Raw genomic sequence first — 18,008 nt, forward strand, 5'->3', positions numbered from 1 at the left:
GCTTAATTATGAACAGCTTCAATATTTCACCATCACCCTTTGCTTCACAACAGGTATTCCACAGGCTGTACTACTATAACCAATGTCAGGATCAAGGTAGTATTTATTTCATTTCCTCTGAACCTGTAGATAGCATAGATATATATTTTTTTCTGTAAGTCTCTTCTTAGATGCTACTAGGTTGAGTGTTGTAGAAACAAACTATGACAATAACACGGTCTTTGGAGACCTCCCCAGGTACCACTTTTAGAGCAGTTCCACATGTATTCCAACCCATAACTGGGTTCACCTGCACACTTAACATCCTCAGGAGGAGGTGGCTTAGAAAATCCTTTGCCACTCATTTTGTATCACATATAGTGAGCAAGGTCTTTGTATCTTTTCGGTAAGTATATACTGAAAATAAATTTCATAGACCTCTCCGAAGTGATGGCAGTTCTCTTATCTGGATGCTGGCACTTCACATAAAACTCAGCAATGTATATAAAGACTTCCAGGGATTTTTTTTTCTTCTCTTTTTTAGGGTGTACCAGTGTGCATTATTTATACCTGAATTTCACCTGTTATCACCCTGCTCACTGTAGGCCTCTTTGCATTTTTCCAGCCTTGATGACATTTGCATGTTTGTTAATTTTGCTGTCTCATTAGCATTCAATTTTTCAGGCTGTTAATCATAATAGAAAAAAAAAGTTCTGTATCTTTTATGGTTCTCCCACAGAAATTTTCCTCTACATAAAACCTTAAAAGCAGAGAAATAAAATCACTCCCAAGCACCTAATAGAATAACCCATTGCTCCTATGCTCATATATACTGTATCACTGGAATTAAAAAAAAGAAAAAAAAAAGAAATCTCAGTTTCTTGGTTTTATGCCGATGTTCATGAGCTCTCCAATACAACCTATCTTAGCATCAAATTGTCTCTCTCTTTACCCCATTTCAGTGGAAGAACTGCCACAGATTGGGCCAAGATTTCAATTTCAGTATTTATCATTAAAGTACATTTTTGAAATTTAGCAAACTACAAAATCTGATTTCAAACCCACAAAATGTGTATTGGATTCTTCTATGTTTACTGACCTTCATTATATAGTTTTTTTGTTTGTTTCAAGATGCCTAGAAGAAAGTCATGGAGCTAGAATATAGACAAGTCTGGTCTCAAGCTAAAAATATATCTTCATTAATCTTTTTGCAGGTCAGAATGAAATCTGATACAGAAATTTTTACACCACTGAAACAAGTTGTGAAGGAGCTAGAGTTTTCTAACATGTTTTGGATACATAATGCTCTCTGTAATATCTAGAACAATGTGGTGGGGAGGAAGGTGTGATGAGGGTTTGAAAAGAAGTTAGGTTGCAATCAAATCATTTAATGTACTAAGTGATAATGCACGTTATTCAGGCATTATTTTTGCTTTCAGATTCATTTAGGTTGCTTTATAATCAATTTATAAATATAGTTTTTTCCCACCCTTTCTTGTCCTGTAAATGGCATGCACAAGCAGCAGCAGGAATCATCTGTGAAAAGTCTAGGGGACAGCAGTTATGCAAAGAAGTGTGAAGGAAACGATCCAATGCCCTTAGGAATTACTGCAACTGTTTCCATTGATGTATGTCATTCTTGAGCATATAAATATAAAAAGTCCTGCCTTTTTCCAATTGCTATCAGTTCTAAGGATCTTAAATTATTCTTGTTAAGTAACTACTGATACTAAACTCCAACAGAAGTGTAATTAAAATCACACTGCTACATCCTGATTCATAATGGTGCCTCTGCAATTGTGCTGAGTCTGCACCTTCATATTGCTGTGTGTTTCAAAGCAGAGTGAAAGCAGAATCGTGCAATTACCCTCAAATGACTTTTTCTCATTCATTTCTAGTGACTAGCATCTCCAATAACAGCCAGCTGATGAGAACAAATGAAATCTGGAAGGCACCAAATTAACAACAACAGAGATGTGAGCCTTCATTTTAACAGCTAAGGAAAACAAAATAGTATCAATGTATGTATGGACATTTTCACTTACCATTGTGGCGCTTGACTTTAAGGTGGAAATATCATGTCTGTTAATGAGATTTTATGTTGTTTTATCATCTACACCTAACCTACTCCTTAGCTTTTCTAAAACATATAGTAAAGGGGAATATCAGCTAAAAGCAGTGAGTTCTGGCCAGATGTCTGTGAAGAATTAACAGCCATTCACTCCTTTTGTACAGATGACAACACTATGCCCTTCAAGCACACCCAACATAGTTGTTTTGGGGGGAAAAAAGCAAACAGAACCATACAAAATTGCCTCTGCTGCACAACTGGTACTAAAAAAGCTTTTGTTTAATCTATGCTTGCTGAGATACTTCCAAGTGAAATTAACAACAGGTCTTGCTGGTGTTGTCAGCTCTTCAAGTAAAAATCTCCATATCACTAGACACGTGAGTTCCTGAGGCAGTAGAGAGGAAAGATGTGGCAGGAGCTAGAGAAATGTGAGGGATCTAGTATCCATGAAGTGAGACAAAAAAGGCATTCCTCCTCTTTTCTATCACTCCTCCTTCAGCGAATTCATTGCAGCCAACAATGCACTCTAGGAAGCTAATGGCAAGACTGGGTTGGGGCTGCAGCTTCGAACCCTGCTGAGCTTGATGGCTGCTGAGACTCATGCTGCTGTGAACAGTCAGAGCCCTGCAGCTCTCCTTGCCCCTCTCCTCCTTGGATCGGCAACTACTCTGAACCACCACAGGACACCCATGACCATAGCTAAGGAGTCTGCTACTTTGCTTATTTTCTCTTGTAAGACAGTTCTGGAAAAACCTTTGCATGTTACTGTCTGATGAAAAGCTGGAGGATCTTACAAAATGTTAAACATCACACTTGGACTACTTAAGTAGGCTGCTACCAAAGCCCAGTACAATTGTGTGTCCAACCTTGTTTATTCTCACACTTAGAAAATCTTCCAGATGGCTGACGGACCACACTCACAAACCAAATTAAACTAAAACCCTGATATGGCTCGACAGCACTTTCACAAACAAGAAATGCTGATGAAGAACAGTAGACTTGACAACCATGGGCAAATAATTAAAAAACATTGTAAAGAGAAGTTGTTTATACTGTGACATTGATATCTTATTGTATACATGGAAATCAAAAACAAACATGCATGGTGTTGTGAGAAGATAATCTATGCCCACATGACCTATAATTCAGCATATTAAAAGCAGGGAAGTTTTACCTCACAAGATCCAGTGGCTGGTATTTATACCAGACTCCCCAGGAAGCCCAGCACTCATAGAGCAGGTGTCTGTGGTTTTCTGCCCCATGGGTTTTTATTGAATTCTTGCTTCTGTAACTTCCCTAAAATATAGATCTGGACATTAATGAACAACAACAACAACAAAGAATACCTAAGAAATCTCTTTCACTAGTGGTATGGATAACACAATTTATGCAAATTCCATACCTGTGCATCAAAAGCTAAACAGGACATTAGAAGGAATATTTCCTCTGCCCACAGTGAGATTTGAGATTGTTCTTCCTAAGAAACTGGTGTTATGATAACTGGTGTTCTAGTCAAAAGGTATAAACTGGAGAATTTCAAAGAGAAAACCACAACATATTTTTCCCTTCTGAGAACATACTGATTTATCACATCCAAATACTTTTTCCGAAACAAATCCAGAACAACTTTTCTTACTCCCCTTTTTATAAGAAAAAAAGCATTTTTTTCAGGAAAAAAAAGCATTACTAAATGGTGAGATGCCAGAGGCAGCTGTAGAATGTAAAAGAGAATAATAACATTAGTAAGACTGAGAATATTTACACAATTAAGTATTCATTTTGTGGGAAGCATCTCTTCAAAAAAGAAAGAAAAAGAGAAAAATACCTCATGAAGAGGAAATGCAGCTTCATAGGAGCCATTACTGAGCAATCGATTCAGACCTAAGAACCAAAAGTATCCAGTTATTTACCAATAAGGCCAGTAAAACTGCTAAGTAAAAAGCAAAGTACATTTTCATGATATACTGCTAAGTGAAGTTTGAAGCTCATTGACAGTAAGAGAGACAAGTAAAAAATTCATCTTTAATAGGTTTTGAGGAACTAAGATATAACACAAGCAAAGATTTGTTCTAATATTAACAACAACCTATCATTTATTATGCCTGATGTTTAAAGATTCATTTGCCAAATCCATTTTTTAGTGTAACTTCAGTGAAATTAGGGACCTCACATCAAGACTGCAGTTTGATGCCATGTATTTTGTTCTAAAGAAGCTATACAGAGGAAGGGCAGTATTTCTTGGGAGATGAAAACTTCAGGGAAGACCTTTCCATTTCTGAATTCCAGGCCAGTAAAACAACAGAAGCTTTTAATTTCCATTTGATGACAATGTTGTAAAATATGTTCAATTTATGTCTTATGAAAGCTGCTGGACTAACAGACAGAACAGGAACAAGACAGACCGCAGTAACAGAAAACCAGGAAATATATTTGAACCTGAATCAAAATGTCATGAAAAAGTAATCATATGACCCACTCAGTCAGGTCTTGACTCTCTTTAATGAGAACTAGGACAGAAATAATGAATGATTCTGAGATGTGGGCCCTTTTCACTTGGAAAGTCACCAAAATAGGACTGAACGACTATATGGCAATGCAAAATTAAATACTGGCACTAACAGCCTGAAGGTAGTTGAACCCCACTGATGTAAAGGAAAAGGATCATGATTCCATTCCTAATTCACAGAGGAATGATAGCAGTGACAACACAGCAATGAGAAGTATTAATTCAACATAAACAGCACTTTCAGTGATAGCATTAGTATCTGCTTAGCAGAATACGCTTTCTCCTGAAGTATCTTTGGCAGAAAAGCAAAACCTGTACAGCTGAGCTGGGCTTTACTCAGCCCAGTGATCTGTGCAATTTTTTGTTCATGGTGGGTACCAGACAAGTAGATATGTGAGGGAACTTGGGATCTTGAGGCAGGCAAGGACTGCAGATGTATGTGCTACATGCAATGGCTGGATGCACTGCATGAATTGTCCCCTTTCTTTTCTCCTCTCTGCACACCGCCATTACTCAGAGCTATCACTGCCCTCATTCCAGGATCTGGGGAAGAGACAAGTTAAATTCTGGTATACTTCTTTACCTCTTGAAGATGCATGGGGTTTAAACAGCAGGGAAATGAAATGTGCTGTAGACTTTTATGGGGATTGCATCTCTGTGTGTGATGACCAAGTCTCTATATGGTACAGAAGCAGTAAATGCTCTGTATCACAAGACAGAAAAGGTCCACTCTTTTGTGCTCCAGCCCTCATCCATCACTGTCTGCTTTCCTGGATCCACATATGTGCTACTCCAAAGGCCCACTCCACTCACTGTTTGAAAGAGATGCCATAGCTATGCACGGCATCCTTTGCACTGAGGACGTCTTGGTGAACTCCCCTTTGACCTATGGCAGCTACGGAGTTACAGGACCTCACATCTCCCTTAGGGAGGAACAGATATCCAGGGATGTACAACAGCATAAATCTTGCCTTCCTTCCAAATACATTTTTATGAAGGAGTAAATGCTTTTCTCCATAAGCGTGATGATTTTGCTAGGACAAGTCCCTACCACAGCAATGGGTGAGGTGTACACAGTTCAAAACTGAGGCCACTGAAAATGAAGTAAGAGAGTGTAATCAGCCCCACCAGACTCCTCCTATTTTTCTGATGGAATTTAGCATCCACATTAAAATCACTTACCAATTTTGTTTTTCCCTTCTTCATATTTCACTCTTTGTAAGATGTGGTGTACAATTCTACTTCTGGTAGCATTATTGAAGAAAGTGTCTTTGTTGTGTATGATGAAGCTATATAAAAACACAAACAAGGCCATTTCAGGAATTATAGTATCATGTTTAAAGCAAATATTAAATTCCATTAATTTCTGTAGCACATTAAAAATCTACAGTTTGAGAGCAAGTGCAAGAAAGATTAAAGGACATCAGATTAAGTGAGATGATTCACCAGATGAGATGATCTCAGTAACAGCATTCATTTCCTAGCAAAGAATGACATGAACGAGTCTGGAGAAAGATCAAAGATATTTATGCATTCGCTATGATAAGCATCACATTTAGATAAGTCATTGAAAACTACCAAATAGTTGCACAAAAATTTGCAAAAGCAAAAGATTTATAAGTGCAGCTGTAGAAATCACATTTGATTTCTATTTCAGGCTTCTTTATTATGCTTTACCACTAAAAGTTGGATGGAAGCATCCACTTGGTAAAAAATGACTGTTAACCATGCTTAATGAAAATCAAAATACTGGTAGAAACTGAAAATATTAGATATTCCTATGTTTAGTGCTGGAAGCTAAAATAGAGTAGAAAATTAGCTTTCAGAAGGTGTTCATGGCATTACGTATGAATGCAGTTTCAATAGTTTAGACAGAATTGTGAGGAGTCTAGGGTATTAAAAAAAATAGCCACAAAATATATTATATTTATTAGATTTTCTGCTATAATATATTTTATATAGATTTTTTAGTTACAACATACGTACTTGCAGAAAACAACATATTTTAACGTATCACCATAGTCACTGGAAAAATGTAAACAATATAAGTGTTTTAGTTTAGAAATACTGGTTCAATATGTCAGCTAATAACTGCTAAAGAACTCTTATGTTTGCTTGAGTCATGTAGGGGCTTCAGAATACACTCTGGAAGTAATTTAGATACTTCAATAAGCATATAAGTGGTTGGAGTTTCTGATGAAGTAGGCCTCTGCATATATTTAAAAAAATTAAATATTTTTGAAAATGTAGTCCTTAGTAACTGATTGAATGGAAAGGTTCATATTCTTAAAAATACTGTGGATAGGATGTAAGATTGTTTTCTTCCTCAGTATTCGTGAAGAGCTCTAGAGAATTGAATAAAGTGATAAATAAAATGGTAAAATCATAGAGATGTTATAAAGAGGCCAGCCTGTGTGCTGAACAGATGTGACATAAAAAGAGAAAATCTTAATAGGGAGCTTGGCATATATTTATGCTACCTTCTCTTCTGCACAACGTGGGATTCACTGCTCAGTTTTCCCCTCAGGTGATTTTCCCAAATGAAAACCCTGTTTTTCAGAGTGAATCTTTACCCATGGGAAATGAGATATGGCTTTGCACCTCCACATTCATTTGGAAAGCCAGGTGAGGAGTCCAAATTATGGACTTCAAGGACTCCACGCACTCCTTCCTTCCTTATTATCCAAAAATCTCTGTGGAATTTTCCAAACAAGACGGCCTGTAAATTCATTATGTTCAGCCTCAAAGGTACATAGTAAAAAAATTCAAAAGTAAAGACATAATTCAAAAGTAAAGACAAAAAATAAAAGACAAGTTGCTCCAAGAGCAGCTTAATTAATGGAACCTGGTTTTCTAGAGATTACTGTCTCATGGCTTCTTTCCCTCTCCACTCCAAATACTCGCAGGTCATTTATTTGTCCGCCATATATTCACTACTGCACTTCTGGCTTCCTCTCACATCCCAGGGTCCTACACGTGCCCTAGAGTACCTACCATGATTTATGCATATTGGCTGACTACCATGTGTGTGATCATTTACTAGTGGGCTGGTACCAAACACCATGTACAGTTGGTGTGCACCAGCTGCCTTTTCTGCATAGGCACAAATTGTAGGCCACTGTCTCGTTTCTATCAGCTGATACTCATAAAGTAAATAAGACTCTGCTTATCTTTGAGACAGCTACACCTTTACCAAATGTAGTTGAAAACAACCAATATGCAAAACAAGAGTTAGTAGAAGGATTCTGACAAAAAAAGAGGAAACACTGCCATCACAGAATGCCTAGTGTTTAAGGATTAAATCAGAACAGATTAAAAAAAGCCTAAACTCCAAGCTGGAGCTCTGTATTAGGCTGTTTTCGTAGCAGCAGAAACAAATTAAAAGACAGTGGTGAAACAGAAATGAATAGCTATGAATTTTCCCACTTTATTTCATTTTCTTGTAATGTCTGACTTCCATCTCTAAGATCTCACCTTCCAGGTAGCACCGAATGTTAAAGGTCTATGAAAATAACTTTTGAAATCAAAACAGCACAGTAATTTTCATTAGCTACGAGTTCTTGCAGGATTCAATTGCAAATGGAATAGACTCATTTGGGAAACTAGCAACATTGACTCAGGTAATGGTAAAAAAATAATATTTATCTATTATTTTTGCAATATAATGTTATTTTACCTATTTGTTATCATGACTATGACATTCTGCAACTACAGGTAATTCTTTCAACCACTTTTCTGGACAAGTAGGTTAATAGTCTTTCTACATTTAGTTGCTTCTATCTTTGTGAGTCATGAGTAGGGAAAAAAAAGGCTAAAACCAAACACTGTTCAATCTTGAAAGGCAATAAGAACTATTTGTTTTAAAGAGCACTTTAGATATTTGCATTCATTTGTAAACTTAGCAACAGTATTGTATCTGTTGATCTCACTTGGCCACAAAGGAACAAGCAGATGTGTCTGTGAAGCAGATGTCAACACTTCAGTATGATAACTACCATGAAGAACACTGCCAATTCCAGCACTATCTGAAACAGTCCTAAAACATATGTGAATATGACAGCTGTAGAGGTTCTGCCCTGCCCATCCTTTGTGCCATTAAACTGCACCTGTCAACAAGATGGGGAGAGGAGAGGGAGAAGTCACCCCAGCTGGAGCAGGCCAAGAACATGTCCTTCAGTGTTTTCCAGCATTACTCACAGAGACATGGGTGCGGAGGAAATACTAGAGTTCACCAAAGGTGAGAGAGGAGTGCCAAACATGAGTCCTCTGGATGTACTGGACTATTCCTGTGTCACAGTTTTGGGGAGTAATTGCACATGGCAAAGGTTAAAATAAATCCTTGCCTATTTTTTAATAGAAAAACCATTTTTTTTTCTTTTTGGTTATTTGGCCATTTTGATAATTTATGCATAATCGTATATAGAACAGCCCCAGACAGAGCAGTATCAGCACAGCCAAAGGGGCAGTGGGCTCTGGTACAGGGAATAAAAATAGGGAATAAAAATGACTGGGAGGCACTGAAAGACTGAAACTATCTGAAGTAGTTTTAACCATGTGTTGCAACATCTCCGTTAGAGGTTGACATATATTAGGACCATGTTGGGGGAGGTTCAAATTTGTCTCCAAAATCACAGGGGTTTCCGTTGTCTGCTGAGAATCACGCATTTCAGTGCAGGATCTATCCTTTTCTATCAACACCCTTCTCTCCTGCACTTTCTGGGCCTTCCTTCCTCCAAGGTTTTTGTGCTCTAGGTTGTCTCCTTTCTGAACGTGAGTGATAAATCCATATTCACAGAATAGTCATCAGGGCTCTTTCAAGGTCTACAGCATCCAAATTCAGAGGAGAAAGTCTTTTTCAGTCTATGTAGAATCTCACCCTTCAAATTTCACTGCACAGGGGTCAGAGCTGAAAATATTTCCAAACTAGGTGTAGAAAAACATTCATCAGACATTACTGAGCTACAAAATACACAAAATAGAGGCTTTGTAAGGAACTTTTTAACCCTTGCTACTTCCAGATGGAACAGTTTCCTCAGCTGTTCTATTTCTACTGCCCTTGTTAGAATTTCAATACACACAAAGGTTTGAATATTCATGAGTAATGCAGCTTGTTTTCAGGATCAGTGAGGGTTCAGGCATTATTTAGGAGACAGTTCAGTTGAAGGTTTTGGTCACTTTGTCACCTCTTCTGTAGGACAAAAAAAAATAAGTAAGAATTAATACACTAATATTTTTATTCCTTGTGAAGGTAATGCATAGGTAGATAATAAAACCAGTGATTTGTTCCACAACAGTTATACCCATTAACCTGGTCCTGTAAACCATATTTCTGTGAGCTGTCCTTACTCAAAAGGAGAATCCCAATGAAGATAATGAGAGCACTTCTGGCAGTAAAGGTTCCAGAGCTGATCCTTAATTAAAGTGCCTTTTAAAAATGTTGTTGTGGAAATATTGCTCTTAAATTCCTACTGTAAGCGATGTGACAAGTCACTGAAGGTTAATTGCTTTGAAATTATATTTGTAGCTTTCTTAATTAGACTCTGAACTGGAGATTTCAAACTGTCTTTCCATGGATAAAGCACAGCAAAGCCAACCATCGTCTAGAGAAGGCCCTCAAATGAATGTGAATTCAACAAACTGCCAATGAATTCCTGTTCTTACATTCTCCTTGTTCATTCTGCAGGTTGTACAAACCCACTGGGGGTAAAATTAAGTCTTGAATATGTGTCTAATAATTTGAAAAATCTGTGCTTACTCTTCAGTTTATATTGGAGAAGCAAAAGGCTTGAAAATGCTATTTTCTGCTGTACTGGTGAGATATACATGCTGAAAGCTGAACACCCATGGTCTGGTTACAAAACTACAGTTGAGCATGGGTGCATACCCAATGCGTATCTTTGCTCCATGGTATCCCCAGACACTGAAAAGTTTAATGTCTGACACTCACCATATTAAAATGTATGATCTAAGCAAATCTGGTGCTGGAAGCAGTACACACTGGAAGCACAGATGCTGTCTGAACTTAGGAATCACTACACGAGAAGCGTATTCCTCTGTACAGAAAAAAATGCCCACCTCTCTGCACTGCTAGGTAAAACACTGGAGCTAGCTAGCTGTTGTTGGCTGAGGCAATGGCAGGTCATTACCTCATTTGACAACAGAGAAAGAAAGTCATCAGCAACAAGATGAGGCTGCAGTATTGCAGTGAGAATATTACCACACATCCCTGTAGTTTATTTGTTTGAAAATGGGTGTATGATGATTACTTGCTGTTTATTTTCATTTTGCGTGACTTACAAGGCTGTGAGAGACTTTTTTGTTTATCTGAAATAAAATGTTTATTAGTGGTTATCAGTGATTTTTCCCATCATGTGCCTACACCAGGACCACTTTTCACTTTGGGATGAAGAATGTATTAGTGGCTTTGTCTGTCTCAGATCTGGCACATCACAGCCTCAAAACTGCTAAAGGAAAATAGAGCCTTGAAAGTGCTGAACCTCTCCTCCACCTTCCTCTCCCAAATCACCCTGCTCCCTAAATCACTTCTTAATTTAAATTAGTTCACTCGGGAATATTAAACAGAGATAGAATGAGCTTTATTTATTTATTTTTTAGTAAAAATAATCTTAAAATTTATTTTAAAAATTAAATAGTTTTTAAATTTATTTAAATTTAGCCCTGTTTTATTCAGTTTGCCAGGCAATTAGAACTTTCAGAATCAAAGAGAATTTAAGAAACCCATTGCAAGGTGCTTACAAGTTTGGTCAGGCAAAGATTTGTTTAGGAGCATGAATCTTACGGATATATGATCCCCTGCTTATAAGAAGCTATTTGCAAATGTGTAGTTATTACACTGTAGATTTATACAAACACAAGAACGACCATCCTGGTTTAAACCACGTAAGTGTCCATGCAGTTCCTTCCTGACCCATCCATGAACTCTGTGTGAAGCAGCTTGGTGGGACATAGTCACAGGTCATCTTGGTGAGGACAGCATTTATCAGAGCCAATCTGAGCATCAGAAAAAATGTAAAATGTAACTCCACCCTGACAGACAGATATCTTGGAAATCTGAGAAAAATACAGGACAATATGTACAAGGGGATTTGGTAGAAATGAAAACAACTGCATTAATCTCTGGTATATATTTTAATTTTACTTTTTAATTGATTTTTAATTAATACAGGTACTTTCCCAGTCTCCAAATTGTGTAAAGTTTTTATCTAATTTTCACTGAAGTAATAAATATTTATTTAAAGAGGCTTATTCAATTATATATTATATTAATATTTAACCAGAGCGTTTATCGCCTTTGGAAGAAAAAAAAAAAAAGGAAAATAGCTCCTGATAAAGTCTGAAATCTCTAAGCAGCAATTAAAAGCATTTTCCTAGCTACTATACAACTATCAAAGAAATTTCAGATAATTACCACTGTTACTATTCCCAGCTGACTAGCAGCTCACTACATAAAATAACTAAGATGTAGTAGAAAAATAATTAATTGTCATAATGTCTGAGGGAAAACATTTTTTAGATATTGTGAACTGTGCATTCTTGTAACTGATAATTTTCAGAAAAAATGGTTTGGCATAAAAAAACCCCCTTCCCTATCTGTGGCTGAAGAAGAGAGATACTGCTCAGAAGACTATCTTGCAAATTATGATTTTGTATTCCACAAAATTCCAACAAAATGCTTGCCTCAGCCAGACAGAGCTTCTTTCCTCCAAAAAAAATGATTTCCTATTGCCTAGGAAATATGATGAATTTTGGTCTTCTCTTGTACTGACAATTCTACGATATATCCTGTAAAGTATAATAATAATCTCTTTAAAAGAAAACCTGAACCCATGCTGCAAAAATTATAGGCACATCTTACAAATATGATTCTTACAGTTTTCTTTGCCTGTTTTGGAGGTACTGCAAAGGGTTTGCTATGTCTCTGAAAACACATCTAATTTTTTTTTTCAAATTAGCCTTTTTCCATCTGAACGGGAACGAAATATTCAAGAAGGAACAAGGCTAGAAAACAACCTTTAAAGTTGCTCACTGTACTTCAGTACCTCAAAAGTATTAATTCCTATTGAAACAAGGCCAAATCAGGCCTTTTTTTTTTTTTTTTTAAATTTTAATTTTAATTTTAATTTTTATTTTTATTTTTAGTTTTAGTTTTTATTTTTATTTTATGTTTATTTTAACTGTTTTCCTTCCCTGGAGGAAACTTGTCATTCCATGCTTTTAACGGTGACTATCACAAATGAAGACTGTACTCATACCATGTTTCAAGCATCATCTGTATCAGACCAGAGACCTGGATATGAAAACTGTGTCTAGATCTAAAAAAGGATAAACGTTGTATTTTTTTTGCTGAGATGAAAAACATCTGAGACTGTGAAGAAAGGAAGAAATTAGGAATTCAAGACGAACATCAAATATGAACAAGCTCATGTGAATATTTAAGGAATGATACCTCAGAAAATTTAAAGCACATGAGACAAGTTTAGAAGGAAGAACTCTGCAACCTCCAGCTATAGTATGTGGCCAAACCTACAGTGAGGACATGGACATCTTGTCAGCAAACTCAGGATATGCAGATTTATACTTCCGGGACAGTAGCATTTGTGAATGTTTTACTATGTGATTATTAAGAGTTCAGAATGTCTTGGACAAACATTGATTAATGATAACACAGAATTCCTAGACATATTCAACTGGCAAAAGAACATAGCTTGCTCTCCAGAAATACTTGTACAAGAGCCAGCAAAATCCTCCTTAGTGTAATTAAAAGACTGATCATATATTTTAAGCTCCTGTAGATATTTCTTAAAGAAAGGTTTAATATACTTTTCACTTAGGATTCCAGATTTGCAAGAGAATTTCATCTTTTTTACTATAAACTTAAAACTGAAAATCTGTATGCAAGATATGATAAAAAGGAAAAGCAGACACTAATGACATTATTTAGCTACAACCTAAACACAATGCACAAGACTTGCATTTATTCTCCATTTTCTGAGGACTTAAAGAACTTCAAAAAATGGCCCTGCATTGGCTGAAAGGTCTTAAACCTGAGGTCAGCCAGCTGAGCATCTGTATGGTATTGGGATCCACCATGTCCTCTGCATGTTCTGTGTGAATCAGTTTTGGGACGTGTGTGACAGAAACAGAAGCAGAGCTGTATCTAAAAGCCCAAGCGTAAGGAAGAGACTGTCACTGATACTCTAGACTACAGGATAATGTACCTGCAGAAGAGAATGTGAATTCCACGTGTCACTGCCCATGACAATAATGTAGGCCCCATTATAATGCTAGCTAATAATTTAGTTGTAATGGCAATATGGTATGTAACAGCACTCTAGCAAAACTTTAACTACACCAAATATGAAAATGCATAGACTTTTCCTATCATCAACCATCTGTAAGCTAAATTATCATAACTTTATTGCAGATGGCAATTTTCATTTCTCAAGAATTTCACTATGTATCTTCACATTCCTAAAAGAGCATTGTGGGTCTCTGGGATATAAATTTAAATAAAAGACCTGATGGGTTTCAAAAAATCGCATTAAATTCAATCAGCAGCTTTTTTTGTTATTAAAAAGCAAGTGAAAGTTTATGTAACACATCAGTGACAACTGATAACTGAAGCTTCAATTTAATACGGAGGCATGACGTTTATCAACTTTGGAGGGTTTCTGTTACTCTTCTCAGTAGGGGACAATTAACAGTGCAGTCTTTGTGAAGGTTACAATACATAGCAGGGGGTAGATGTGAAAGAGAAATTATTTTCTTACTGATCAAACCCCATCTGTCAAAACTGACCCACACAAATGAAGGTGCCAGTCGCAGTATTTGTTACATCAGTTAATATGTGTTGAGATACACATCAACATTAATACATAAACCAACAATTTCTACTCGTATGTTCGCCATGTTTGATGTTCTGGCTGGTTGTATACAGGTTTTCCAACAGAATGTTTATCTATATCTTGGAAGAAACAGAAATTTACGTAAAGTAAGCAGCAACTTATATAAAGTAAGTGAACCTCAACATAATACACTTTTGGACTGGTAACTGATACTAATAAAATAATTCTAAAAAGAATTCTAAAATCATTTTATATCTACATTTCCAAATATTAGATACTCACACTCTACCACCAAAGATTAGAAGTATAGACCAAAGATGTTCCTGAAATGCTCTGCTTACCAACGTCCCCTGAAATTCTTGGAACAATTAAAAAGCTTGCATGCAATTCACTTGACAAATATTGAACAAGTCATTAGATTTCAAAATTCTGGTGAAGAATAATAAGATAGATACAGGCAACAGGCTGGAGCATAAGGGGAGTACAAGAAACCTGCCAGAGCCAGCACCTCTGTGGGGCAGGAGGGCAGCTCAGCCAGCATTATATCAGTCCCCACACAGCAGGAATGGTAGACTAAACAGAAAGCAAACCGAAAATATCCGACCTGCTGTGGGGTGGAGCTATAAAGTCTGTAATGATATAAAAGAAGCACCAAACAACAGCGGGAATGCAAATGATCAGCATTTACTAAAAAGCTTGCTAGTTTACCAATTCAAATATAAGCAAGGCAGAACAATATAAAAAATACTCTGGTTCATATATGCCAATTCTCCTTCCAGCCACACACATACACACAAAGTCACATGCCATAATTTTAAGGACAGTTAACAGTTAATATTAATAAAAACATAAGTCCAGACTTTTTTTTTTTTTTTTTTAAATTACCACTGGTCTGCACATACTCTTCCTATTGCAGGGCGAAATAACGGAAACATCTTTTTGCTTAAATCTCAGAAGACTCTCTAGCCTGAATCCAATGTCTATTCAGGGCACAGACGTTTAGTGGAGATAACTCTGGCTGGTGACTGGTGCTAAGAGCACACTTCTACTGAAATTTCCCTGGAGATTTGCACCTGTTTTTGTTTTTCTGCTGTATTTGAAAAGACACTACTTGCAGCAGAGGACATCTATTTTATTCACTCCTATTGCAGTAAATAAATCCACTCCCTGAAAAACTGTTCATTCAAAGTGAGGCATTTGAATGAAATGTTTATTCAAAGAGCAGTAACTATACTTGTCTTCTCCCTAAATAAAATCACATATTTCATATTTTTAGTCTTTGATCTACATGTGACTCATTCCACATCACATGAGTTTTCTGTTAGTACCTTGGTCACTGCTGCCTATTCTTTGTGGTTTTGTTTTGAGGTAGTCAGTGATTGCTCCCAATATCACAGGCCCAGTAACTAACCATAAGACACACTCTTTCTCCAAAGTTTGCCAGCCTTAAAAATTCAACATGGGATCTGAAAACAATGCTAAGCCTTTTTCTGTTTTGCATTTTGCAAGAGAGTAAAGGCTTCTACTAGTCAAATGATTTCTTTTGTAACATTGGTGCAATACTGATACCACTGGTATTCTTGGACAAGGGCAACTGATAGACCTTAACACTGGCATTATGCAAGCAGCATTGCTTCTGTTGAAGTAAAAGGCAGAGAAATTCAAATAAAATAACACTGTCCTGTTTTTAGACTTCTGTTTGGTTTACAGACATAACTAGGAATGAAATGCAGTATCAGTTTATTTTGACCATCAGTGTTAGAAAGACTAATATTGATTATATAAAAGACAGAAATGCTGAATAAGTTTTAATCACATCTTAAATATACAAAGAAAAACTGTAGTTCTGACCCAAGAGAGAATTAGCCAGTTGACTACTTTAAGTATATAATTGAAATTCCAGTGAATCAAAAGGAACTTTTCCATTGATTTCTTTTAGCTTTGAGCTGGACCTTTAATTACTACAAACGTAGGCAGACTTTATGCTCTCTCAAGACTCTCTCCCTTTGTGTGACAAAGAACTAATCTGAAGACACTAGTCTTTAAGACGTGAACTAAGAAATTGATTTTTTCCAAGGTGAATCCAGAAGGAAAAAATTTAATCTTGTAATTAAGTTATGATGCTATGATATAATAAAGTACTCACTGATGGATCCTTTGTTGGCTGAATGGTGCAGTATAGCAGTCATTCTCCTCCAGATCCGGCAGTGTCTCCTTATCCAGTTTCATTGGCTTTCTAGGTAACCATCCTCGAAACCTGCTTATTTGTTTCTCGATCCTGCAGAACACGAAAAGTGTGAGCATTTGAGACAGTGAATGAGATATATCTTACTTTTTCATTACATTGCAGAACTCTTACAAAGAACATCTGTTGGCAAACTAGACCACTTAATATTTACAACTACAAAAGAAGCAATGTCTGACATTTTTGAGGCAGACTGAATTATACATGCTGAACTTGATTATTAATAACAAGCTTTTAGTGGAGAAACATCTTATTTTGTCTCAACAGAAAAGCAATGCCAATGTTACACACTCCTAAAAATCCATACTCATTAAGCTCTTGGCTACTCTCTAAACCTTTATTCTCAGCTTTTCAGTTACTTTAAATTTCAGGCTTAACTACACAGTAGACTTTGGACATATAAACCTTAGAATAACCCAGATCGTGACAGAGAACTTTGGAACCTAAACCCCAGCAAACCGCATCCTTCTTCTGCTCTCTACATGTTCTTACCTTGCAGCTGACGGTATACAAAATAGGCTACTTTGTTCATTTGGTTTAACTGTGTCTTGCAATACTACTGCCTCCACAAAAACAAAATACTCAGTGTATAGATTAATAGGTGACAGCTGCACAGATCCTTACATTTAGAAGGTGAAAGCAAACTAAGATTAAGTTGGAGAAAGTGTTGATTTAATCACAAGGGCACTCATGCCAAGATGCGCACTGAAATTATGGTAAAGGGAAGAATTAGAGCTGACAGGAGAAGATAATCTAAAACAAATTCACATCCAAACTAAAACATTATAATGAAAAAACATAACAAAGATGAGCTGGGTCCGTCAAAATGAAACCTACCCTCCCTCACATCTTCAGTTCCTAACCAGTGATCTCTGCCTCCAAAAATCAGACAACAAATTATGGACATGCACGTTCTTCCTTGACTCCAACAAATGCTGTAAGTCCTGCGCAGTCACTTTGAAGGAGGGTAATTCATATACACGCAACTGAGTGTGTGGGACAGTGACATGAAATTATGATATAGTTCCATTTAAAATACATATAATATTTCCTTGAATATACAACCTTCTCCACTCAGGTTATCTTCGATAGGAAAGCTAATGCTAATTTTTAAATATGGGCATTCAAAATTGTAACCCCATGAGCTCTACCCGTTTTGGTACTATTTGTGTATTCCCTGTCTGTGAGTAGCATGGGAGCAGGCACTCCAACTTACCATTGGGACTGTTCAGAAGAATGGCAATGTGTATGTGAGCATGACATAAGGCTTACACAAAATTTAATAAAAACTCTTAATGGGCATTGTTCACACCAACCCAGCAGTTCAGAGTGCAGGTGGAG

At 36.7% G+C, this 18,008-nt stretch overlaps 1 protein-coding gene across 3 annotated transcripts in view; it reads right to left on the bottom strand.

The window, feature by feature from the left end:
• The window catches only part of ANO4 (anoctamin 4), a 224,567-nt gene that overhangs the window by 49,519 nt on the left and 157,040 nt on the right, over window positions 1–18,008 (bottom strand). For all 3 annotated transcript variants that reach the window (XM_080595542.1, XM_080595543.1, XM_080595544.1), the window contains 4 exons: window positions 16,569–16,700; window positions 5,739–5,845; window positions 3,876–3,931; window positions 3,225–3,346 (listed from right to left, as the gene is read on the bottom strand). In XM_080595542.1, the coding sequence (XP_080451668.1) occupies window positions 3,225–3,346; window positions 3,876–3,931; window positions 5,739–5,845; window positions 16,569–16,700 (417 nt within the window). The remainder of the gene's footprint in view (window positions 1–3,224; window positions 3,347–3,875; window positions 3,932–5,738; window positions 5,846–16,568; window positions 16,701–18,008) is intronic.

Source organism: Anser brachyrhynchus, assembly GCF_964034855.1.
Source record: "Anser brachyrhynchus genome assembly, chromosome: 1".
In the NCBI taxonomy this organism is placed as follows: domain Eukaryota; kingdom Metazoa; phylum Chordata; class Aves; order Anseriformes; family Anatidae; genus Anser; species Anser brachyrhynchus.